The sequence below is a fragment of the Bombina bombina genome, chromosome 4, assembly GCF_027579735.1.
Source record: "Bombina bombina isolate aBomBom1 chromosome 4, aBomBom1.pri, whole genome shotgun sequence".
In the NCBI taxonomy this organism is placed as follows: domain Eukaryota; kingdom Metazoa; phylum Chordata; class Amphibia; order Anura; family Bombinatoridae; genus Bombina; species Bombina bombina.
This window is the reverse complement of record NC_069502.1, coordinates 140,187,816-140,212,968: the sequence shown is the minus strand read 5'-3', so window position 1 is coordinate 140,212,968 and position 25,153 is coordinate 140,187,816. Positions and strand designations below refer to the sequence as shown.

At 41.3% G+C, this 25,153-nt stretch overlaps 1 protein-coding gene across 1 annotated transcript in view; it reads right to left on the bottom strand.

Annotated features, from left to right (window-relative positions):
• The window catches only part of WDR35 (WD repeat domain 35), a 291,517-nt gene that overhangs the window by 42,189 nt on the left and 224,175 nt on the right, over positions 1-25,153 (bottom strand). The window contains 2 exon segments of the mRNA XM_053709650.1: positions 9,651-9,694; positions 9,697-9,790. Of these exon segments, the coding sequence (XP_053565625.1) occupies positions 9,651-9,694; positions 9,697-9,790 (138 nt within the window).

Below are 25,153 nucleotides of genomic sequence, written 5' to 3'. Positions count from 1 at the left end.
GGTGTGTCCGGTCCACGGCGTCATCCTTACTTGTGGGAATACCTCTTCCCCAACAGTAAATGGCAAAGAGTCCCAGCAAAGCTGGCCATATAGTCCCTCCTAGGCTCCGCCCACCCCAGTCATTCGACCGACGGACAGGAGGAAAAATATAGGAGAAACCATATGGTACCGTGGTGACTGTAGTTAGAGAAAATAATTCATCAGACCTGATTAAAAAACCAGGGCGGGCCGTGGACCCGGCACACCGTTGGAGAAAGTAAATTATCAGGTAAGCATAAATTCTGTTTTCTCCAACATTGGTGTGTCCGGTCCACGGCGTCATCCTTACTTGTGGGAACCAATACCAAAGCTTTAGGACACGGATGAAGGGAGGGAGCAAATCAGGTTACCTAAACGGAAGGCACCACGGCTTGCAAAACCTTTCTCCCAAAAATAGCCTCCGAAGAAGCAAAAGTAATCAAATTTGTAAAAATTTGGCAAAAGTGTGCAGTGAAGACCAAGTCCCTGCCTTACATATCTGGTCAACAGAAGCCTCGTTCTTGAAGGCCCATATGGAAGCCACAGCCCTAGTGGAGTGAGCTGTGATTCTTTCAGGAGGCTGCCGTCCGGCAGTCTCAAAAGCCAATCGGATGATGCTTTTAAGCCAAAAGGAAAGAGAGGTAGAAGTCGCTTTTTGACCTCTCCTTTTACCAGAATAGACAACAAACAAAGAAGATGTTTGTCTGAAATCTTTTGTAGCCTCTAAATAGAATTTTAGAGCACGGACTACGTCCAAATTGTGTAACAAACGTTCCTTCTTTGAAACTGGATTCGGACATAAAGAAGGTACAACTATCTCCTGGTTAATATTCTTGTTAGAAACAACCTTTAGAAGAAAACCAGGCTTAGTACGCAAAACCACCTTATCTGCATGGAACACCAGATAGGGCGGAGAACACTGCAGAGCAGATAACTCTGAAACTCTTCTAGCAGAAGAAATAGCAACCAAAAACAAAACTTTCCAAGATAGTAACTTAATATCTATGGAATGTAAAGGTTCAAACGGAACCCCTTGAAGAACTGAAAGAACTAGATTTAGACTCCAGGGAGGAGTCAAAGGTCTGCAAACAGGCTTGATCCTAACCAGAGCCTGAACAAATGCTTGAACATCTGGCACAGCTGCCAGTCTTTTGCGTAGTAAGACAGATAAAGCAGAGATCTGTCCCTTTAGAGAACTTGCAGATAATCCTTTCTCCAAACCTTCTTGTAGAAAGGAGAGAATCTAGGAATTTTTATCTTATTCCATGGGAATCCTTTGGATTCACACCAACAGATATATCTTTTCCATATTTTATGGTAAATCTTTCTAGTTACCGGTTTTCTGGCCTGAACCAGAGTATCTATCACAGAATCTGAAAACCCACGCTTTGATAGAATCAAGCGTTCAATCTCCAAGCCGTCAGCTGGAGGGAGACCAGATTTGGATGTTCGAATGGACCCTGTACAAGAAGGTCCTGTCTCAAAGGTAGCTTCCATTGTGGAACCGATGACATATTCACCAGGTCTGCATACCAAGTCCTGCGTGGCCACGCAGGAGCTATCAAGATCACCGAGGCCCTCTCCTGTTTGATCCTGGCTACCAGCCTGGGAATGAGAGGAAACGGTGGAAATACATAAGCTAGGTTGAAGGTCCAAGGTGCTACTAGTGCATCTACTAGAGTCGCCTTGGGATCCCTGGATCTGGACCCGTAGCAAGGAACCTTGAAGTTCTGACGAGACGCCATCAGATCCATGTCTGGAATGCCCCATAATTGAGTTAGTTGGGCAAAGATCTCCGGGTGGAGTTCCCACTCCCCCGGATGGAATGTCTGACGACTCAGATAATCCGCTTCCAAGTTTTCCACACCTGGGATGTGGATCGCAGATAGGTGGCAGGAGTGATCCTCCGCCCATTGAATTATTTTGGTCACTTCTTTCATCGCCAGGGAACTCCTTGTTCCCCCCTGATGATTGATATACGCAACGGTCGTCATGTTGTCTGATTGGAATCTTATGAATCTGGCCTTTGCTAGCTGAGGCCAAGCCCTGAGAGCATTGAAGATCGCTCTTAGTTCCAGAATGTTTATCGGGAGAAGAGAATCTTCCCGAGACCATAGTCCCTGAGCTTTCAGGGATTCCCAAACCGCGCCCCAGCCCACTAGACTGGCGTCGTGACAATGACCCACTCTGGTCTGCGGAAGCTCATTCCCTGGGATAGATGGTCCAGGGTCAGCCACCAACGGAGTGAATCTCTGGTCTTCTGATCTACTTGAATCATTGGAGACAAGTCTGTATAGTCCCCATTCCACTGTTTGAGCATGCACAGTTGTAATGGTCTTAGATGAATTTGTGCAAAAGGAACTATGTCCATTGCTGCAACCATCAACCCTACTACTTCCATGCACTGCGCTATGGAAGGACGTGGAACAGAATGAAGAACTTGACAAGTGCTTAGAAGTTTTGACTTTTTGACCTCTGTCAGAAAAATCCTCATTTCTAAGGAATCTATTATTGTTCCCAAGAAGGGAACTCTTGTTGACGAAGACAGAGAACTTTTTTCTATGTTCACCTTCCATCCGTGTGATCTGAGAAAGGCCAGAACGATGTCTGTATGAGCCTTTGCTTTTGACAGGGACGACGCTTGTATTAGAATGTCGTCCAAGTAAGGTACTACTGCAATGCCCCCTCGGTCTTAGAACCGCTAGAAGGGACCCTAGTACCTTTGTGAAAATCCTTGGAGCAGTGGCTAACCCGAATGGGAGGGCCACAAACTGGTAATGTTTGTCCAGAAAGGCGAACCTTAGGAACTGATGATGTTCTTTGTGGATAGGAATATGTAGGTACGCATCCTTTAGATCCACGGTAGTCATAAATTGACCTTCCTGGATAGTGGGTAGAATCGTTCGAATGGTTTCCATCTTGAACGATGGTACCCTGAGAAATTTGTTTAGGATCTTCAAATCCAAAATTGGTCTGAAAGTTCCCTCTTTTTTTGGGAACTACGAACAGATTTGAATAAAATCCCATTCCTTGTTCCTTTATTGGAACTGGGTGTATCACTCCCATCTTTAACAGATCTTCTACACAATGTAAGAACGCCTGTCTCTTTATTTGATTTAAGGATAAGTGAGACATGTGGAACCTTCCTCTTGGGGGTAGTTCCCTGAATTCCAGAGGATAACCCTGAGAAACTATTTCTAGTGCCCAGGGATCCTGAACATCTCTTGCCCAAGCCTGAGCAAAGAGAGAGAATCTGCCCCCTACTAGATCCGGTCCCGGATCGGGGGCTACTCCTTCATGCTGTTTTGTTAGCAGCAGCAGGCTTCTTGGCCTGCTTACCCTTGTCCAGCCTTGCATCGGTTTCCAGGCTGGTTTGGGTTGTGAGGCATTACCCTCTTGCTTAGAGGATGCAGAATTAGAGGCCGGTCCGTTCCGAAATTGCGAAAGGAACGAAAATTAGACTTATTCTTGGCCTTGAAAGGCTATCTTGTGGAAGGGCGTGGCCCTTTCCCCCAGTGATGTCTGAGATAATCTCTTTCAATTCTGGTCCAAATAGAGTTTTACCTTTGAAAGGGGATGTTAAGCAATTTTGTCTTGGATGACACATCCGCTGACCAAGACTTTAGCCAAAGCGCTCTGCGCGCCACGATTGCAAACCCTGAATTTTTCGCCGCTAATCTAGCTAATTGCAAAGCGGCATCTAAAATAAAAGAGTTAGCCAACTTAAGTGCGTGAACTCTGTCCATAACCTCCTCATATGGAGTCTCTCTACTGAGCGACTTTTCTAGTTCCTCGAACCAGAACCACGCTGCTGTAGTGACAGGAACAATGCACGAAATGGGTTGTAGAAGGTAACCTTGCTGTACAAAAATCTTTTTAAGCAAACCCTCCAATTTTTTATCCATAGGATCTTTGAAAGCACAACTATCCTCGATAGGAATAGTAGTGCGCCTTGTTTAGAGTAGAAACTGCCCCCTCGACCTTAGGGACTGTCTGCCATAAGTCCTTTCTGGGGTCGACCATAGGAAATAATTTCTTAAATATTGGGGGGGGGAACAAAGGTATGCCAGGCTTTTCCCACTCCTTATTCACTATGTCCGCCATCCGCTTGGGTATAGGAAAAGCGTCGGGGTGCACCGGAACCTCTAGGAACTTGTCCATCTTGCATAATTTCTCTGGAATGACCAAGTTGTCACAATCATCCAGAGTAGATAACACCTCCTTAAGCAGTGCGCGGAGATGTTCTAATTTAAATTTAAATGTCACAACATCAGGTTCAGCTTGTTGAGAAATTTTTCCTGAATCTGAAATTTCCCCATCTGACAAAACCTCCCTCATGGCCACTTCAGATTGGTGTGAGGGTATGACAGAACAATTATCATCAGCGCCCTCCTGCTCTTCAGTGTTTAAAACAGAGCAATCGCGCTTTCTCTGATATGTAGGCATTTTGGATAAAATATTTGCTATGGAGTTATCCATTACAGCCGTTAATTGTTGCATGGTAATAAGCATTGGCGCGCTAGATGTACTAGGGGGCCTCCTGCGTGGGCAAAACTGGTGTAGACACAGTAGGAGATGATGTAGTATCATGTTTACTCCCCTCATCTGAGGAATCATCTTGGGCAATTTCATTATCTGTGGCAGTACTGTCCTTACTTTGTTTGGACGCTATGGCACAATTATCACACAAATTTAAATGGGGAGACACATTTAAACACAAAAAACTCTTAACCATCTCCGTGGAGATGTTGCCTGTGCAACGGCAAAGAGAATGACTGGGGTGGGCGGAGCCTAGGAGGGACTATATGGCCAGCTTTGCTGGGACTCTTTGCCATTTCTGTTGGGGAAGAGGTATTCCCACAAGTAAGGATGACGCCGTGGACCGGACACACCAATGTTGGAGAAAGATGTTTAAAATTGCATTCTCTATCTAAATCATAAAAGAAAAAATGTGGGTGGCATGTCCCTTTAAGAATAAATAACTTTGTTTTGCAAATACAAAAAAATCCTGAGAGTGCCCTTCATTCTATTCAAATTGTTCTATATATATATATATATATATATATATATATATATATATATATATATATATATATATATATATATATATATATATACATATACACACACACACACACAATTGATTTGTATGAAAGATTTTAAATACTAACACAATTTACAATGACCACCAGTATAAAGAAAAAAATAATAATTGACATAGCTTAAACCACCTCTAATCTAGAATGGTAAGTCCAATATGTTAAAAAATCTTAATATGCAAATAAAATAAAACAAATTATGCTTACTAGATAATTTCATTTCCTTCTGTAAAAGGAGAGTCCACGGCTCATTTCTTACTGTTGGGAAACTTATACCCAAGATCTAGAGGACACTGAATGATGACGGTAGGGACAAAAAAGGGAGGCAGACCCTAAACTTTGGGCACCACAGCTTGCAAAACCTTTCTCCCGAAGGCTGCTTCAGCTGAAGCAAAAACATCAAACTTGTAAAATTTAGAAAAAGTATGTAAGAAGGAACAGGTAGCCTTACAAATCTGAACCATAGAGGCCTAGTTTTTAATGGCCCAAGAGGAAGCCACTGCTCTAGTAGAATGAGCTGTAATTTTCTGAGGAGGTATATATCCCGCTGTCTCATAAGCTAAGCGGATAACTCCTTAACCAAAAAGATAAGGAAGTCGAAGAGACCTTCTGACCCTTACGCTTTCCAGAATAGGCAACAAACAAGGAAGAAGTTTGGCTAGAATCCTTAGTATCCTGAAGATAAAACTTCAAGGCGCGAACCACGTCCAAATTATGAAGCAAACGTTCCTTCAAAGAAGAAGGATTAGGACACAATGAAGGAACTACAATCTCTTGATTGATGTTGCGGTCTTACACAACCTTAGGAAGAAACCCTAACTTAGTACGTAGGACAACCTTATCAGAATGGAACACCAGATAAGGAGGCTCACATTGCAAAGCGGCAATCTCAGAAACTCTGCGCACGCAAGCAATAGCCAGTAGAAAAAGAACCTTCCAGGACAACAACTTAATGTCAATTTCATGCAAAGGCTCAAACGGAGCCCGTTGCAAAACCTTAAGCACCAGATTCAGACTCCAAAGAAGAGCCTTAGATCTGAACACAGGTCTGATCCTAATCAGAGCCTTAACAAAAGACTGTATATCTGGAAGCTCAGAGATCCTCTTGTGCAGTAAAACACACAGGGCCGAAATCTGTCCCCTCAGGAAACTGTCAGAAAGACCCTTCTCCAGTCCATCCTAGAGAAACGATAGGATCCAGGCAACCTTAACTTTATTCCAGAGACATGCACGCTCTTCACACCAGAATAAATAGGTTCTCCACACCTTATAATAGATGAGACGAGTATCCGGCTTACGAGCTTGAATGAGAGTATCAATAACTCTCTCAGAAAAACCTCTCTTGGCTAGGACTAAGCATTCAATCTCCACGCAGTCAGCCTCAGAGAATCTAGCCTTGTTCCAGCAGATCCCTACGACAAGGTAACCTCCATGGAGGAGAAGATGACATCCCCACCAGATCCGCGAACCACATCCTTCGCAGCCACGATGGAGCAATAAGCATAATTGACGCATGCTCCTGCTTAACCGTGCCACTACACGAGGAAGGAGTGGTAACGGCGGGAAAAGGTAGATTAGACTGAACCTCCAAGACACTGCTAATGCATCTATAAGCTCCGCCTGAAGATCCCTGGACCTCGACCCATATCTGGGTAGCTTGGTATTGAGACGAGATGCCATGAGATCTATCTCCGGCATCCCCCACCTGTTGCATATCTCTGCAAACACTTCAGGATGGAAAGACCATTCCCCCGTATGAAAGGATTGTCTGCTGAGAAAATCCTCTTTCCAGTTGTCCACACCCGGAATGTGGATCGCTGACAGTGAACAGCTGCGGGCCTCCACCCACATATCCCTTAGTTGTCCCCCCCCCCGTGGGAATACAGGTATTTCCTCTTAGATCCTCAAGCACTGGGCTATCTACTGGATACAGCTACAGACTTCATGCTGGTAAAGCTCGATAAGGGGGGTATCAGTCAGGTAATTAGCTACTGCACACATACAGACCATAGGCTATCAGTAGGTACTTGTTTTAGTCAAGTATAGCATAGTTAGGAGACTAGCCTACCTACCTACAGACACACTTTATGAGGTAATTTCTCAAAATAAAGGACTCTTATCAACCCTCCAGCATCATTTTAGTTCACTTTTTTACTCAGTTTTGAAAATTGGCATATGGCCCTTCAAGAGACACCTGACTGCTCACAGCAGTCAGTGGTCCCATCAGAAACAAAACAGTTGGGGTGGTAACACAAGAGGGGAGCTTATGCAAGGAGTTATTTTTTTATTTTAATACATATATATATATATATATATATATTAAAATGCTAAAAATGATCTTGGGGCCCCAAGTCTTCAGTCATGGCTCATCCTAAACAAAGACATTTTCCTTATGGACAGACTCACAGTCACCTGGCTATATTAAAGGTATTCTAAATCTGTTTTGGGTAGAGCAGATTCAAAATTCTCTTTCATATGTTCTCTTTCCAGAAGTGTGGAACTGGATTTATCAGCAGTCCTCTGTTCTCCCAGGGGAGTAGTATCTCAGGGATTTGCCGGATATATTCAGATGTTTTTCCACTTGAACTGTGACCTTCCAGGTACTGTGCCAAATCCAGGGACCTAAAGGCACAATTGATAGATGCCTTAGAAAGCCCATTGGATTTATTGTGTAACTCATCTGTTTTCATTTGATTTTCTTCAAAAAATGTTTGCTCGAATCAGTAGTAATCCTGATAACTGCAGCTTGGACCTGGATAGAACCTGATATTTCTTCAGGCTAATTTGTGTCTCAGGGGTGACACACTGCAATTCAAAACAGCAGTTCTGAATTTAACATCAAGTAGGCTGCTAAAATAAATAAATAATAACAATATTTTAAGGAAGTTTTTTCTTTGAGTGGTGGCTCTTCTTAGCTTTTTCCTAGCATTTATTTAGGATTCTTAGGTATTCTTGACAAGGGAATGTCAGTAAGTTTATTAAAAAGGCCACATTTGTGGCTTTTTCAGTTCTTTTACATAATAATTTAGCCAGTCTTTCAAATGTTTAGATTTTTGTTCAGGATTTGGAAGAATGAGGCCAGTTAGAACTATCCCCCTCCAAGTAATTGTATTTAGTTCTGTTCTCCAAGGACCTCCCTTGAACCTATGTTCAGCATAGTTTTTGATATTTTGTCCCGGATGTTCTTTCTATTATTTTTATCTCAATTAGAAGAATTTTCAAATTCTCTGCTTTTCTGAGAATCTCCCTTGTTTCTGGGTTTTCATAAGGATAAGACTGTTCTTCTTACCCAATATTTTTTTCTCTAAAATAGTTTCTGCAGAAAACTTTAAACAAGAATTGTTATACCTTCTTTGAATCGTTAAATATATTTCTGTAAGCTACTAAGGATTCCAAACAAAACTATTCTCTATTCTGGTTTCCGTACAGGCAAGAAGGCTACTCGTAGCTCTAACTTTGGGTTCAATCAAGTGATTTTCAGAACTTCTTGGTGGCAGGGAAGTCTCCTCCTAGGCATATCTCGGCTCATTCTTCCAGTTCAGTTGCTACTTGGGCTGTCATAAGTTAGGCATCCATTGGAGTGGATTTCTCTGCAAACATTCCTTAAAGATTTTCTGTTTTGAAGTTTTTGCTTTTTGGGAAACGGTTACTGCCAGGAAACTCCTTCAGGCTGCAAGTTTCCGGCAAAACTGGAACTGTCTTAATCTGTCCTCCCTTTCCTTAACATAGACTCTCAACCTTGGCTATTAAATCCCAAATGTTATGGAATTCCTATGGACTCTTATCATCATAGGAAAAAAATATCCATTGGCCCAGCCGTTTATATTTTGGCAACAGTTCTAATTTGCACCTCTATAGCCCCTGCTTTTGTCTTTCCTACCTATCTGTTTCATTTTCTCTGCTCGGCTATACGTTAAACTGAGGAGAGAGGGGCGGTGGGAAGGGATTAAAGCTTGTGTGGGTTCTTGGTCTCCTCCTAGTGGCGGGAAGTATATTCCACACGTTAAGGAATTCCTATGGACCCTTTTCCCGAAAGAAAATAATTTATCAGGTAAGCATAAATTTTATTTTTTATGGATGACACTAATTTGTTCAGGATTATTACTCCACCATTGTCCAAATATTTGTTACCATTTAATCTACGCCTTTCCGACAGCAGATGTTATCTGAAATAATAATTTATTTGTTAATCTTTTTATTTTTTATGAGAGGGTCCTGAGTATTATCTTTTTTAGTTATTACCCAATATGCCTTGTAAACTTTACGCATCTTTATTGTAGGTTTGACATTTGTTTACTTTGGAAATGCCATGAAAAATGAAATAAATGTCATGTTACACCCTGGCCAAAAAAATTTATGGCTAAAAAAGACCTGGGGTGGGGGGGCAGCAAGAAATTTTAGTACCTAGGGCAGCACAAAAACCTAAATATGCCACTAATTCTAGGTAAACATATGTTTTATAAGACAAAATTTATACTTAGCAAAGCACCATAGCAATGCACTATGCAACACAAAATGAAAAATGGTTCATACCTCTGTTTTCTTCCCTTTCAGTTTTGTTTTTTGTGTATCTTTATCTGTTCATGGTACTGTTCTACAAGTATAGCAGCTAGAACAAAAAGTTTCTTCACACGCAAAGGTTTGGCCATCTTCTTTGCTTCTTCTTCGGCTATCTAAAATGTAAAATTACTTTAGTTAAATATACAAACAAAATAAATAAAAACATTCTCAGACAGAGCAATCACAATGCAAAGTACATCTTCATCTTGTAAAACATTGCAATTAAAATGCACAGAGACTGGCACTAAATTTGATAAAAAAACATAAATTATGACATTCTATGGAGCAGTGGTTTTCCTCTTGGGCCTTCACAAATGAGGCCCCTATGGATCAGATTTGTAAGACATGCTACCTGGTCCTCCTTTTTTTGCAATTTTGATGTTTTTGCTTCTGCTGAAGCAGCCTTTGGGAGAAAGGTTTTGCAGGCTGTGGTGCCCTCAGATTTGGGGGCCGCCTCTCTTTTTTACCCTCATGTTAGAATTCAGTGTCCTCTGTAGCTTGGGTATTGTTTCCCACAAGTAATGAATGCAGCTGTGGACTCCCCCTGTATTAAAAAGGGAAAACATAAATTATGACGTACCAGATAATTTCCTTTCCTTCGATACAGGGAGAATCCACAGCTGCATTCATTACTTGTGGGAAATACAGAATCTGGCCACCAGGAGGAGGCAAAGGACACCCCAGCCAAAGGCTTAATACCTCCCCTCACTTCCCTCATCCTCCATTCATTCTGCCGAGGGAACAAGGAAACGGTAGGAGAAATATTACGGTGAAAAAGGTGCCAGAAGAAAACAAAATAAATTTAGGGACGCCCATCGGAGAACACGGGCGGGAGCTGTGGACTCTCACTGTATTGAAGGAAAGGAAATTATCTGGTAAGTCATAATTTATGTTTTCCTTCTTAATACAGGGAGAGTCCACAGCTGCATTCCATTACTTGTGGGAAACAATACCCAAGCTACAGAGGACACTGAATGCTAACAGGAGGGTAAAAAAGAGAGATGGCCCACAAATCTAAGGACACCACAGCCTGCAAAACCTTTCTCCCGAAGGCTGCTTCAGCAGAAGCAAAAACATCAAACTTGTAAAATTTGGAAAAAGTATGTAAGGAGGACCAGGTAGCATGTTTTACAAATCTGATCCATAGTTGCCTCATTTGTGAAGGCCCAAGAGGAAACCACTGCTCTTGTAGAATGAGCAGTAATCCTCTGAGTTGGCTTAAGACCCGCTGACTCATAAGCTAAGCGGATGATACTCCTCAACCAAAAAGATAAGGAAGTCGAAGAGGCCCTCTGACCCCTACGCTTCCCAGAATAGAAAACAAACAGAGAAGTTTGTCTAAATTCCTTCGTAGCCTGAAGATAGAACTTCAAGGCACGAACCACATAAAGATTATGAAGTAAACGTTCCTTGAATGAAGAAGGATTAGGACATAAGGAAGGAACCACAATTTCTTGATTGATGTTGTGATTTGACACAACCTTAGGAAGAAATCCTAACTTAGTTCGTAGAACAGCCTTATCAGCATGGAAAACCAGATAAGGAGGGTCGCATTGCAAGGCAGCAATCTCAGAGACTCTGCGAGCAGTAGCAATAGCTAGTAGAAAAGGAACCTTCCAAGACAAAAGACTTAATGTCAACCCCATGCATAGGCTCAAATGGGGCCCGTTGCAAAACTTTAAAACAAGATTTAAACTCCAAGGAGGAGCATTAGATCTAAACACCAGCCTGATCCTAGTCAGAACCTTAACAAAAGACTGTACATCTGGAAGCTCAGCAAGCCTCTTGTGCAGTAAAACAGACAGGCTGAAATCTGTCCCTTCAAGGAAAAAGCTGAGAGGCCCTTCTGCCACTCCAACCTGGAGAAAAGAAGGAATCCTGGCAACCTTTACTTTACTACCAGGACAAACCACGCTCTTCACACCAGAATAAGTAGGTCCTCTCCAAACCTTATGAAAGATGCGACGAGTAACCTGCTTACGAGCTTGAATGAGAGTATCGATAACACTCTCAGAAAACGCTCTCTTGGCTAAGACTAAGCATTCAATCTCCACGCAGTAAGCCTCAGAGAATCTAGATTTTGATGAATCGAAGGGGCCTTGTTCCAGCAGATCCCTTCGACAAGGTAACCTCCAAGGAGGAGATGATGACATCCCTACTAGATCAGCGAACCATATCCTTTTGCGGCCACGATGGAGCAATCAGTATCACTGATGCCTGCTCCTGAAAGCTTCAAGCCACCACTCAAGGGAAAGGAGTGGTAATGGCAGGAAAAGAGAAATTAGATTGAACCTCCAAGGCACCGCTAATACATCTATTAGCTCTGCCTGAGGACCCCTGGATGTCGGCCCAAATCTGGGTAGCTAGGTATTGAGACGGGATGCCATGAAATCTATCTCCGGCGTTCCCCACCTGTCAGAATGTGGATCGCTGACAGCGAACAATTGTGGGTCTCCACTCACCTCAGAATCCGAGATACTTCCCTCAAATGCCAGGGAAGCTTCTCGTTCCCCCTGATGGTTGATGTAAGCACCAAGGATATAATGTCTGACTGGAATCAGATAAATTGGAACAACCCAGTAGGGCCAAACCTTCAGAGCATTGAATATTGCACAAAGGTCTAGAATGTTGAAAAAAGAGGGAGCTCTCCTCCTGCGTCCACAGGCCCTACGCCTTCTTGGCACCCTAAACAACTTGCATCCATAGTCACAGTCACCCAGGATGGTCTTAAAAAGGATGTCCCTCGGGACAGGTGATCTGGACAGAGCCACCAAGAGAGCGATTCTCTCGACCGGTAGTCCAGACAAATCTATTGAGACAGATCCAAATGATCGCCGTTCCACTGCCTCAGCATGCACAGTCGCAACAGCCTGAGGTGGAACCTGGCAAAGAAAACGATGTCCATGCTGGACACCATGAGACCAATCACCTCCATACACTGAGCCACAGATGGCCTTAAAAAAAAACAAACAACATAATTTATGTAAGAACTTACCTGATAAATTCATTTCTTTCATATTAGCAAGAGGTCCATGAGCTAGTGACCGTATGGGATATACATTCCTACCAGGAGGGGCAAAGTTTCCCAAACCTCAAAATGCCTACAAATACACCCCTCACCACACCCACAAATCAGTTAACGAATAGCCAGAAGGGGGTGATAAGAAAAAAGTGCGAAAGCATATAAAATAAGGAATTGGAATAATTGTGCTTTATACAAAAAAATCATAACCACCACAAAAAAAGGGCGGGACTCATGGACTCTTGCTAATATGAAAGAAATGAATTTATCAGGTAAGTTCTTACATAAATTATGTTTTCTTTCATGTAATTAGCAAGAGTCCCTGAGCTAGTGACGTATGGGATAATGACTACCCAAGATGTGGATCTTTCCACGCAAGAGTCACTAGAGAGGGAGGGATAAAATAAAGACAGCCAATTCCTGCTGAAAATAATCCACACACCCAAAATAAAGTTTAATGAAAAACATAAACAGAAGATTCAAACTGAAACCGCTGCCTGAAGTACTTTGCTACCAAAAACTGCTTCAGAAGAAGAAAATACATCAAAATGGTAGAATTTAGTAAAAGTATGCAAAGAGGACCAAGTTGCTGCTTTGCAAATCTGATCAACCGAAGCTTCATTCCTAAACGCCCAGGGAAGTAGAAACTGACCTAGTAGAATGAGCTGTAATCCTTTGAGGCGGAGTTTTACCCCGACTCGACATAGGCATGATGAATTAAAGATTTCAACCAAGATGCCAAAGAAATGGCAGAAGCTTTCTGGCCTTTTCTAGAACCGGAAAAAGAAACAAACAGACTAGAAGTCTTTCGGAAAGACTTAGTAGCTTCAACATAATATTTCAAAGCTCTAACAACATCCAAAGAAGGCAATGATTTCTCCTAGAATTCTTAGGATTAGGACATAATGAGGGAACCACAATTCTCTACTAATGTTGTTGGAATTCACAACCTTAGGTAAAAATTCAAAAGAAGTTCGCAACACCGCCTTATCCTGATGAAAAAATCAGAAAAGGAGACTCACAAGAAAGAGCAGATAATTCAGAGACTCTTCTGGCAGAAGAGATCGCCCAAAAGGAACAAAACTTTCCAAGAAAGTAATTTAATGTTCAATGAATGCATGGGTTCAAAAGGAGGAGCTTGAAGAGCCCCCAGAACCAAATTCAACTCCCAAGGAGGAGTAATTGACTTAATGACAGGTTTTATACGAACCAAAGCTTGTACAAAACAATGAATATCAGGAAAGATTAGCAATCTTTCTGTGAAAAAGAAACAGAAAGAGCAGAGATTTGTCCTTTCAAAGAACTTGCGGATTAAACCTTTATCTAAACCATCCTGAAGAAACTGTAAAATTCTCGGAATTCTAAAAGAATGCCAAGAAAAATGATGAGAAAGACACCAAGAAATATAAGTCTTCAGACTCTATAATATATCTCTCTAGATACAGATTTACGAGCCTGTAACATAGTATTAATCACAGAGTCAGAGAAACCTCTTTGACCAAGAATCAAGCGTTCAATCTCCATACCTTTAAATTTAAGGATCTGAGATCCTGATGGAAAAAAGGACCTTGCGACAGAAGGTCTGGTCTTAGCGGAAGAGTCCACGGATGGCAAGAGGGCCATCCGGACAAGATCCGCATACCAAAACCTGTGAGGTCATGCCGGAGCTTACCAGCAGAACAAACGAGCATTCCTTCAGAATCTTGGAGATTACTCTTGGAAGAAGAACTAGAGGCGAAAGATATAGGCAGGATGATACTTCCAAGGAAGTGATAATGCATCCACTGCCTCCGCCTGAGGATCCCGGGATCTGGACAGATACCTGGGAAGTTTCTTGTTTAGATGAGACGCCATCAGATCTATTTCTGGAAGTTCCCACATTTGAACAATCTGAAGAAATACCTCTGGGTGAAGAGACCATTCGCCCGGATGCAACGTTTGGCGACTGAGATAATCCGCTTCCCAATGTCTACACCTGGGATATGAACCGCAGAGATTAGACAGGAGCTGGATTCCGCCCAAACCAGAATTCAAGATACTTCTTTCATAGCCAGAGGACTGTGAGTCCCTCCTTGATGATTGATGTATGCTACAGTTAGTGACATTGTCTGTCTGAAAAACAAATGAACGATTCTCTCTTCAGAAGAGGCCAAGACTGAAAGAGCTCTGAAAATTGCACGGGAGTTCCAAATTTTTGATCGGTAATCTCACCTCCTGAGATTCCCAAACTCCTGTGCCGTCAGAGATCCCACACAGCTCCCAACCTGTAAGGACTTGCATCTGTTGAAATTACAGTCCAGGTCGGAAGAACAAAAGAAGCCCCCTGAATTAAACGATGGTGATCTGGTCCACCACGTTAGAGAGTGTCGTACAATCGGTTTATAAAGATATTAATTGAGATTCTTTGTGTAATCCCTGCACCATTGAGTCAGCATACAGAGGCTGAAGAGGTCGCATGTGAAAACGAGCAAAGGGGAGTCGCGTCCGATGCAGCAGTCATAAGGACCTAGGAATTTCCATGCATAAGGGCTACCGAAGGGAATGATTGTGACTGAAGGTTTCGGACAAGCTGAAAATCAATTTTAGACGTCTCTTGTCTGTCAAAGACAGAGTCATGGACACTGAATCTATCTGGAAACCCAGAAAGGTTACCCTTTGGTCTGAGGAATCAATGAACTTTTTAGTGAATTGATCCTCCAACCATGATCTTGAAGAAAACAACACAAGTCGATTCGTATGAGATTCTGCTAAATGTGAAGACTGAGCAAGTACCAAGATATCGTCCAAATAAGGAAATACCCACAATACCCTGTTCTCTGATTACAGACAGAAGGGCACAGAGAACCTTTGTAAAAATTCTTGGAGCTGTAGCCTAGGCCAAAACGCAGAGCCACAATCTGGTAATGCTTGTCCAGGAAGAGAATCTCAGGAACTGATAATGATCTGGATGAAATCGGAATATGCAGATATACATCCTGTAAATCTATTGTGGACATTATAATGCCCTTGCTGAACAAAAGGCAAGATAGTCCTTACAGTTACCATTTTGAACGTTGGTATCCTTATATAATGATTCAATATTTTTAGATCCAGAACTGGTCTGAAGGAATTCTCCTTCTTTGGTACAATGAAGAGATTCGAATAAAACCCCAGCCCCTGTTCCAGAACTGGAACTGGCCATAATTACTCCAGCCAACTCTAGATCTGAAACACATTTCAGAAATGCTTGAGCTTTCACTGGATTTACTGGGAACACCGGGAAAGAAAAAATCTCTTTGCAGGAGGTCTTATCTTGAAACCAATTCTGTACCCTTCTGAAACAATGTTCTGAATCCAAAGATTGTGAACAGAATTGATCCAAATTTCTTTGAAAAAACGTAACCTGCCCCCTACCAGCTGAGCTGGAATGAGGGCCCGCACCTTCATGTGGACTTAGAAGCTGGCTTTGCTTTTCTAGAAGGCTTGGATTTATTCCAGACTGGAGGATGGTTTCCAAACTGAAACTGCTCTGAGGATGAAGGATCAGGCTTTTGTTCTTTGTTGAAACGAAAGGAACGAAAACGATTATTAGCCCTGTTTTTACCCTTAGATTTTTTATCCTGTGGTAAAAAAGTTCCTTTCCCACCAGTAACAGTTTGAGATAATAGAATCCAACTGAGAACCAAATAATTTGTTACCCTGGAAAGAAATGGAAAGTAGAGTCGATTTAGAAGACATATCAGCATTCCAAGTTTTAAGCCATAAAGCTCTTCTAGCTAAAATAGCTAGAGACATAAACCTGACATCAACTCTGATAATATCAAAAATGGCATCACAGATAAAATTATTAGCATGTTGAAGAATAATAATAATATTATGAGAATCATGATTTGTTACTTGTTGCGCTAAGTTTCCAACCAAAAAGTTGAAGCTGCAGCAACATCATCCAATGATATAGCAGTCTAATAAGATTACCTGAACACAGATAAGCTTTTCTTAGAAAGGATTCAATTTCTATCTAAAGGATCCTTAAACGAAGTACCATCTGACGTAGGAATAGTAGGTACGTTTAGCAAAGGTAGAAATAGCCCCATCAAACTTTAGGGATTTTGGTCCCAAAATTCTAATCTGTCAGACGGCACAGGATATAATTGCTTAAAACGTTTAGAAGGGGGTAAATGAATTACCCAAATTATTCCATTCTCTGGAAAATACTTCAGAAATAGCACCAGGAAAAACTTCTGGATAACCACAGGAGATTTAAAGACCTATCTAAACGTTTAGATTTAGTATCAAGAGGACCAGAATCCTCAATTTCTAAAGCAATTAGTACTTCTTTAAGTAAAGAACGAATAAATTCCCATTTAAATAAATATGAAGATTTTATCAGCATCAACCTCTGAGACAGAATCCTCTGAACCAGAAGAGTCATTAAAATCAGAATGATGATGTTCATTTAAAAATTCATCTGAATAAAGAGAAGTTTTAAAAGATGTTTTATGTTTACTAGAAGAGGAAATAACAGACATAGCCTTCTTGATGGATTCAGAAACAAAGTCTCTTATGTTATCAGGAAACACTCTGAACATTAGATGTTGATGGAACTGCAACGTGAGACATCTTGCAATATGTAAGAGAAAAAATAACATATAAAGCAAAATTGATCAAATTCCTTAAATGACAGTTTCAGGAATGGAAAAAATGCAAGAACAAGGCTTCTAGCAACCAAAGCAAAGAAAAATTAGACTTAAATAATGTGGAGACAAAAGTGACGCCCATATTTTTTTAGCGCCAAATAAGACGCCCCACATTATTTGGCGCCTAAATGCTTTTGGCGCCAAAAATGACGCCGTGTCCGGAAACGCCGACATTTTTGGCGCAAAAGAACGTCAAAAATGACGCAACTTCCGGCGACACGTATGACGCCGTAACAGAAAAGATTTTTTGCGCCAAAAAAGGTCTGCGCCCAAGAATGACGCAATAAAATGAAGCATTTTCAGCCCCTGCGAGCCTAACAGCCCACAGGGAAAAATGTCAAATTTTTAAGGTAAGAAAAATGATTGATTCAAAATGCTTTATCCCAAATATGAAACTGACTGTCTGAAAATAAGGAATGTTGAACCTCCTGAGTCAAGGCAAATAAATGTTTGAATACATATATTTAGAACTTTATTAAAAAAGTGCCCAAACAAAGCTTAAGAGGTGTCACAGAAAAATAAGACTACTTACCCCAGACACTCATCTACATGTTTTGTAGAAAGCCAAACCCAGTACTGAACGAAAACAGCAGAGAAATGGTTATATATATATAAGAGTACTATCGTCGATCTGAAAAGGGAGGGTAAGAGATGAATCTACTTACGAACGATAACAGAGAACCTATGAAATAGACCCCGTAGAAGGAGATCATTGAATTCAAACAGGCAATACTCTCTCACATCCCTCTGACATTCACTGCAACGCTGAGAGGAAAACCGGGCTCTAACCTGCTGCGGAGCGCATATCAACGTAGATCTAGCACAAACTTAACTTCACCACCTCCATAGAAGGCAAAGTTTTGTAAAACTGGTTTGTGGGTGTGGTGAGGGGTGTATTTAGGCTTAGTGAGGCATTTTGAGGTTTGGGAAACTTTGCCCCCCTCCTGGTAGCAATGTATATCCATACGTACTAGCTCATGGACTCCTTGCTATTTACATGAAAGAAAAAACGTTTTTAATATTTTTTGAAAGTTCATTATATATATTGCATAATTCAAATAAGTACCTGGTTAAACTGTTTCACTTCTTTTCTAGTTATTCCTCAATAAAAATTATTTTGCCAATCCCATTTTGTATATCCTTATGCTGGACCCTATAATGATGTTCTACCTAGGCGAATCATCATGGCGACCCGCATGTGCATATAATTATTTAAAAGTAACACATGCGAATCTTGGCCCCTCATACCTAGCTAATGCCGATACGTCACTATACTTACATGGGGAAGCAGGGGCAAAGGTCATAATAGTGATGTCGATGTTGGTGGGAGTGGCGTACCGGAACGCTGAAGAATCACTGAGCGCAGGGGGAAATTAGGTTACTTGAGGTAAGTATAATAAGTACCCCTACGGCTAACGAGCAATTCAATTTGATCTTAGTAAAAGGAAATAAACCCATAGACTAACAAGGCATTTTTAACCTCTAGAAAAACAAGCCCATTAAATAGGCAGAGTTATGGCAAAATTTCATCAAGAGCCAATAGCGCAATTGTTTCTGCCCATCTTACTTTAAATATTAAAAGGAGGCCCTTTTAAAAGAGTGTTCACATACTACAGGGGCTTATACTTTAGGTATAAGTTTACTTTAGGTTAAAGTTAATTATTAACATCCTAAGTTCCTGTTGCTTTTAATCTTTGCACGCTCTGTGATTAATCTGTTTTTAAGAACAAAACAACTTACTCGTTAGTCTAGGGGTTAAAAATAGCTTACTGGTCACTTTGAGGGTTGTCCTACTTTAAGAAATAAAAACCAACATGCTCGTTAGTCTAGGAGTTGACTTCTTTTTACTAAAATCAAATTAACTTGCTTGTTAAACTAGGGGTACTTATTATACTAAACCTAAAGTATAAGCCCCTGTAGTATGTGAACACTCTTTTAAAGCCGTCCTTTTAATATTTTAAATAAGATGGGCAGAAACAATTGCTATTGGATCTTGATGAAATTTTGCATAAACTCTGCCCTATTTAATGGGCGTTCGTTACTGCTTGTTGCTTGTGAATTTTTAAGTTAAATTAAAGATATTTAAAAGATTATTTCAGGAAAAAGTAAGCTAATTTTATCTGCATATATATCTCTAATTATAATTATGTATTTTGTTTTACTAATACTTTGCAAAGATTTTCTAACCCTTTAAGGAGGTCTGGAGGGCAAGACATGTGGAAGCTAGTTTGCAACTTCTCTAGGCTGTTTGAAATATTCTCATGTCTATGGAATCTAATATCTGTGCCCAGGAAATTCCACTGTGTGCTTGGAATAAGAGAACTCCTTTCTCTATTTATCTTCGCCAGAGGGAGATGCTGAATGGTCCTTACGCCAGACGGAAACTATGGTGCTTGTACCAGAATGTCGTCCAAGAAGGAGCTACTGCTACACCCCGGGTTTCTGGCGACTGCTAGAAGAGCCCCTAGAACCTTCGTAAAAATTCTTGGAGCAGTAGCTGACCAAACAGAAGTGCCAATGAACTGGAAGTGCTGGTCCGAGGAACCTAACCTGAGGAACTGGAAGTGTTCTCCTGTGGATTGGAAGGTGAAGGAATGCCTCCTTCAGGTCTATAGTGGTCATAAACTGCCCCGTCCCGAATTAAGGGAAGGATGGACCTTATTGTCTCCCATCTTGACATATAGAAATTTGTTTAAGCACTTTAGGTCCAGAACTGGATGGAAAGATCCCTTCCTTCTTTGGGACCACGAAAAATGTTTGAATAATATTCCAAATCTCTCTCTATGATAGGCACTGGGACAATGACTCCAAAGGAGGACAGATTTCATACGCACTCCAAGAAGGCTTCCCTCTTTCCTAGTCCTGAGACAGGTTGATAGGATAAATCTGCTTCGCTGAGTGGATACGATTTGAAACCTATCTTCCAACCCTGAGCTATGACCTCCAGTACCAAAGAATCCTGCATGTCCCTGAACCAAGCCTCTGAAAGAAAGGTCAGGACTGCCCCCTACACGATCCTAAATAGGACCGTGGGCTGCCCCTTCATGCGGACTTAATCTCCGACGGGCTTCTTGCTCTGCTTGGATCTATTCCAGGACTGAGCGGCTCTCCAAGAACTCTTGGTTTGCTCTGGTTTAGCAGAGGCCTCTGACTCTGGGCTTTTAACAGAACTTAAGGAACACAAATACGGTATAAAGGCACCCTTGGCCCCTGAAACCGTGGAGATAGTCAAACAAACTCTTTCCCTTAAAGGACAGGGAAAAAGACCAGACTTAGAAGTTATATCTGTCATAGCGCCCTTACGGGCCTGAACAGAAAACTGAAGTCTTCGTCATAGGCTAATTAATCTGCGTAATAACAGCACAGATAAAATAATTAGTAACCCAGAAGGCCGTATTTCTTTCCTGAAAAATGTCGATGAGACCCTCCACCTCGATCATTTTCATGAAGGAGACGCACCAAAAGGTAGCCGCTCCAGCAACCGCGGCGACAAGCGCCGCCCATAAAAGCAAATATCCCATAGGTTGAAAATCCTTTTTAACAGAGTTTCCATCCTTATATCCCATGGCTCTATGAATGATGAACTATCCTCACACGGGTTAGCATTACGTGTGGCAAGCGTTAAATTAGCGCCAAGTAGGGATGAGAAAAAGAGAACCTACCCCCATAGAGAGCCCGGAACCAGGATCCTTAAAAGGCAAACGATGGGAAGAGGAATCTAATCCTGTTCCACTCGTCCTTAATAATGATTGCCATCAAATTTAGGACCCAGAGGTTCGACTGGCAGCTCGCTCTTTGAAACCTCTAAAGTAGTCAAAACCTCTTTTAGTAGAAAGCGTAAACGTTCTGTCCTAAATAAAAAAACTGGATACTCCACAGGCGGAGGATTATAGGCAGCAATCTCCAACCCTGAAAGTTCATACTCTGAAGCTGAGAACCTCATCCTCGGATAACTGATCGGATATATCCGACAAATTACATGATGCCACCTGGGCAAGAGTGCAAGATTTAACCTTCCGCTTGTGCTTAGCAGTGCAAGGGAAAGAACTAATGGCCGCAGACACCGCCGTATAAAACTGCGCAGTAATGTCTGGTGAAAAAAAGCCCCCCTCCAGATGGAGGATTAGCAGTGCAATGGGAAGCTACATGTGTATACAAAGATGCATGTAGGGTGTGCACCTCACTGGACGAGGACTCCTCAGAGGTGGGCGGCTCAGTGGTATCAAACATGTCAACCTTATTTGATATAATCCCCTTATCAAGGCATATGGAACATAATTGAGAGGGCGGATATTCCAGAGCTCCCCCACAATATAAACAGGCATTACTCTTTGAAATAGAGGGAGAACCCTCTAATACATCAGAATCCTCCATAGCTAAAGTATGATATGCGGATGACTACAGAAAAAACTAACTTAATTTTAAATTTAAAAAGCGGCACCTTTATACCCCCAATGGCTGGGCCACCTCCTATGACCAAGACAGAACAGAGATAAAAATCCTCTCCGGTAGTAACTCGGTCAAGAGAAAGGAAATGGAAGCCTTGACTATTCCGGTCACATGGTGTGCAATGCAAGACTGTCCCTGCTATGAGAAAAAGCGCGCCAAGCTTTTAAGCTGCGCAACCTTCAAAGTGAAAGTGAAACATGTATGTTCCATCTCAGCCTATGAGCCCATAAACATCTTACACAAAAAGCAGCATAAAATCAAATAAAACATATATGATTAAACCCAGCTGTTCACAATCCCCCTCAGGAGATATTAACCCTTGATTCCATATAGATAAAAGGAGCCAAACTGTGACCCTGTCTTCTAGCGTTTGCAATATGTGTAAAAAAGGAAGCGATCTTACTGGAATCTATGCCGTGGAACAGTAACACGGTCCTTCAAGTTTGACAGATTGTAGAAGCGCTTCTGACATGGACTTGAGTGAAGAAAGCAGGCAGCGAAACTCGTCAACGCTGATTGCTTAAGGAGCTGTTATTATGAGTCTCAATGGTTTCGCAGAAAGACTCTCCCTGCATCTTCAGACTCTAACTTTCTTCAATGCTCTCACTGAGAGGCTGACAAGACTACTTAAAACTCCAGTCCAATCTCAAAGGGCAGATACCCTTCCTAAGGAACTACTACGAAATCTTCTGACACTTCTCTGCCAACCACCTGTGACGAAAGGCAAAGAATGACTGGGGGATGAGGGAAGTGGGGGAGGTATTTAAGCCTTTGGCTGGGGTGTCTTTGCCTCCTCCTTGTGGCCAGGCTCTGTATTTCCCACAAATAATGAATGCAGCTGTGGACTCTCCCTGTATTAAGAAGGAAATAATGTACTTTTGCACCAATACCTGGTATTCTAAAATCAGCACATCATCCAAAGACAAATTATTTGTATATTAACTATTAAGTGACACTGTGACAAATAAATTAATTTAAATCAACGAGTTAACATAAGTTTTGAATGGTGAGTGCATAGAAGTGTGCCACTTGGAAGTGTTAAAAACTTGCCCGAAATGTTTGGCACTGCCCTTCATATCTCTTTCTAAAACTACCAATACCTCCAGAGGAGAAAATGTTTTCAAAAAATATTACTAATTCTCTATGTGCAATCCATGAGTTCCTCAGAGAATATCTATGTTCATACTAATTTTGACTTATTACTGGCCCTCAGTCTGCTCTCTGCCTAAGTTCTGAGAAGAGTGAATGTCTGCTCACTTGGTGAAATCAAAATTCATAAATTTTGCCAATGGACTTTGCAGTTTGCTAGTTGTAGAGGCAGAGGATCAAGTATTCAATGGCAGAGTGGACGTGTGTGCTGAAAGTCCTGTACAGGCTGATCTCATAATTTCTACAGTAGTTGTGGTGGAGATACTTTGCCTGATCACCCAGATGCTATTAAGGACCCTCCATCAAGGTACTATTTTGGTAGAAAGGTTATCTATGTTGGTTCTGTTTCCTTGTGATGCCTCATGGGCTTTCTTTTTAGTGGTTAGAGATCTTGGACACAGACACAGGTTGGGTTATCAGCCTCTTGTATGATGCTATTAGTGTCACCTAATACGTATGCTATATACATATATACAATGTGCAACTACAGTCAAGCCCATTTAAAAAGTGTTTGGCTAAACCGGATCATAGAGGATCTGGTTTAGCTGAAACAGTCTATTTCCCCGATTTACTTTAAACAGATTATTTTTCTTTTTAAACAAACTCTTTTTAACAGACTTTTCTAATTAACTGGTCAAAATCTTAGGTAAAAACCCCACCCACCTTGCTTAAACCAACTTATATGATGCAACTAACGCACTGGCATGTTCTGCTAAGTTTTTATTCTACCTGGGACTAGTTTGCAGACAATCAAACTGGAGCAGCCTTATGTAGCACAACCACCATTCTGGAGCTGGTACGCACTGCTTTGAAGGCAACCAGCATTCTGAAGCAACACATAGAAAACAAATGCAGATGGCAAAGTTTGATGACATTTCCAATGTACTGCTATTATCAAAAATCCATCATTCTCGTGGTATAATTTTGCAGTCTTTTTATATTCACACTTTCTGTGGAACAAGATCCTACTGAGCATGTGCACAAACTCACAGGGTATACGTATACTAGTCTGTGATTGGCTGATGTTTGTCACGTGATACAGGGGGCTGGAAAATGGGAGAAAAATTAAGTTGTCAGAAAAAAAAATTAAGAGTAGGTGTTAAATCATTGTCTTTTTATTATGCACTTGTTAATTTTGCAATTCTATTGCATTGAGCAAATTCGATGATAGAAGTAAATTAGAAAGTTGTTTAAAATCATGTTCTGTCTGAATCATGAAAGAAAAATTTGGGGTTTCATGTTCCTTTAAGTGGTACTCACCAATGTACATGGTTCTCCTTTCACAGGGACTACACAATTTGTTAACTTTACCATTTCAGGTGGTACAAACTCCACCTCCTTCTACAAACCTCCACCCCAAATATAAAGCAATGAATGGGAGAGGAGCATGCTGAGTGTCACTTAGGGAACTGTGCCAATATATGGAAATGATGGTTAGCGACTTAACATAGAAATACCTAAGGAATGAATACAAGAGGAAGTAGTAAACCTCAGAAAACAGCACTAAATTCCAAAGTGTACGCAGTTAAAGAGTAACTATATAGAAGTCAGATAACAGAAATATTCCAGGAAACATAGAACCACGTAATGCATGAATGTATCTTTTGCAGTGTCTCAGCAGCATTAGGTGAACTTTGCACAGCTGTTCATTACCCTCCAATTCCCATGAAAAAAAACTGCTTAAGTGAAGTACCTGAGGTGTTGGCACATTCTTATCTGATATAATATTATATAGAGCAGTTGTTTTCAAACCTGTCCTCGAATCTCCCTAACAGGCCAGATTGTGTTTATATCTGAACTAGAACCACAGGTGAAATAATCAGCTGATTAATAAACATGGTTATTTTACCTGCTCTCACCCAAGGTAATCCTGAAAACCTGGCCTGTTAGGGAGGCCTAAGGACAGGTTTGAAAACCAGTGATATAGAGCAAGACAACGAAAAAGTACTACTGAAGGATAACCTTAAAGGGACAGTCTAGTCAAAATTAAAATTTCATGATTCAGATAGAAGTAAACTTTCCAATTTACTTTTATCATCAAATTTGCTTTGTTCCCTTGGTGGTATTTTTGAAAAGCTAAACCTAGGTAGCCTCAAACTGATTTCTAAACCGTTGAAAACTGCCTCCTAGCTCAGAGCATTTTTAAAGTTTTTCACAGTTAGACAGTACTAGTTCATGTG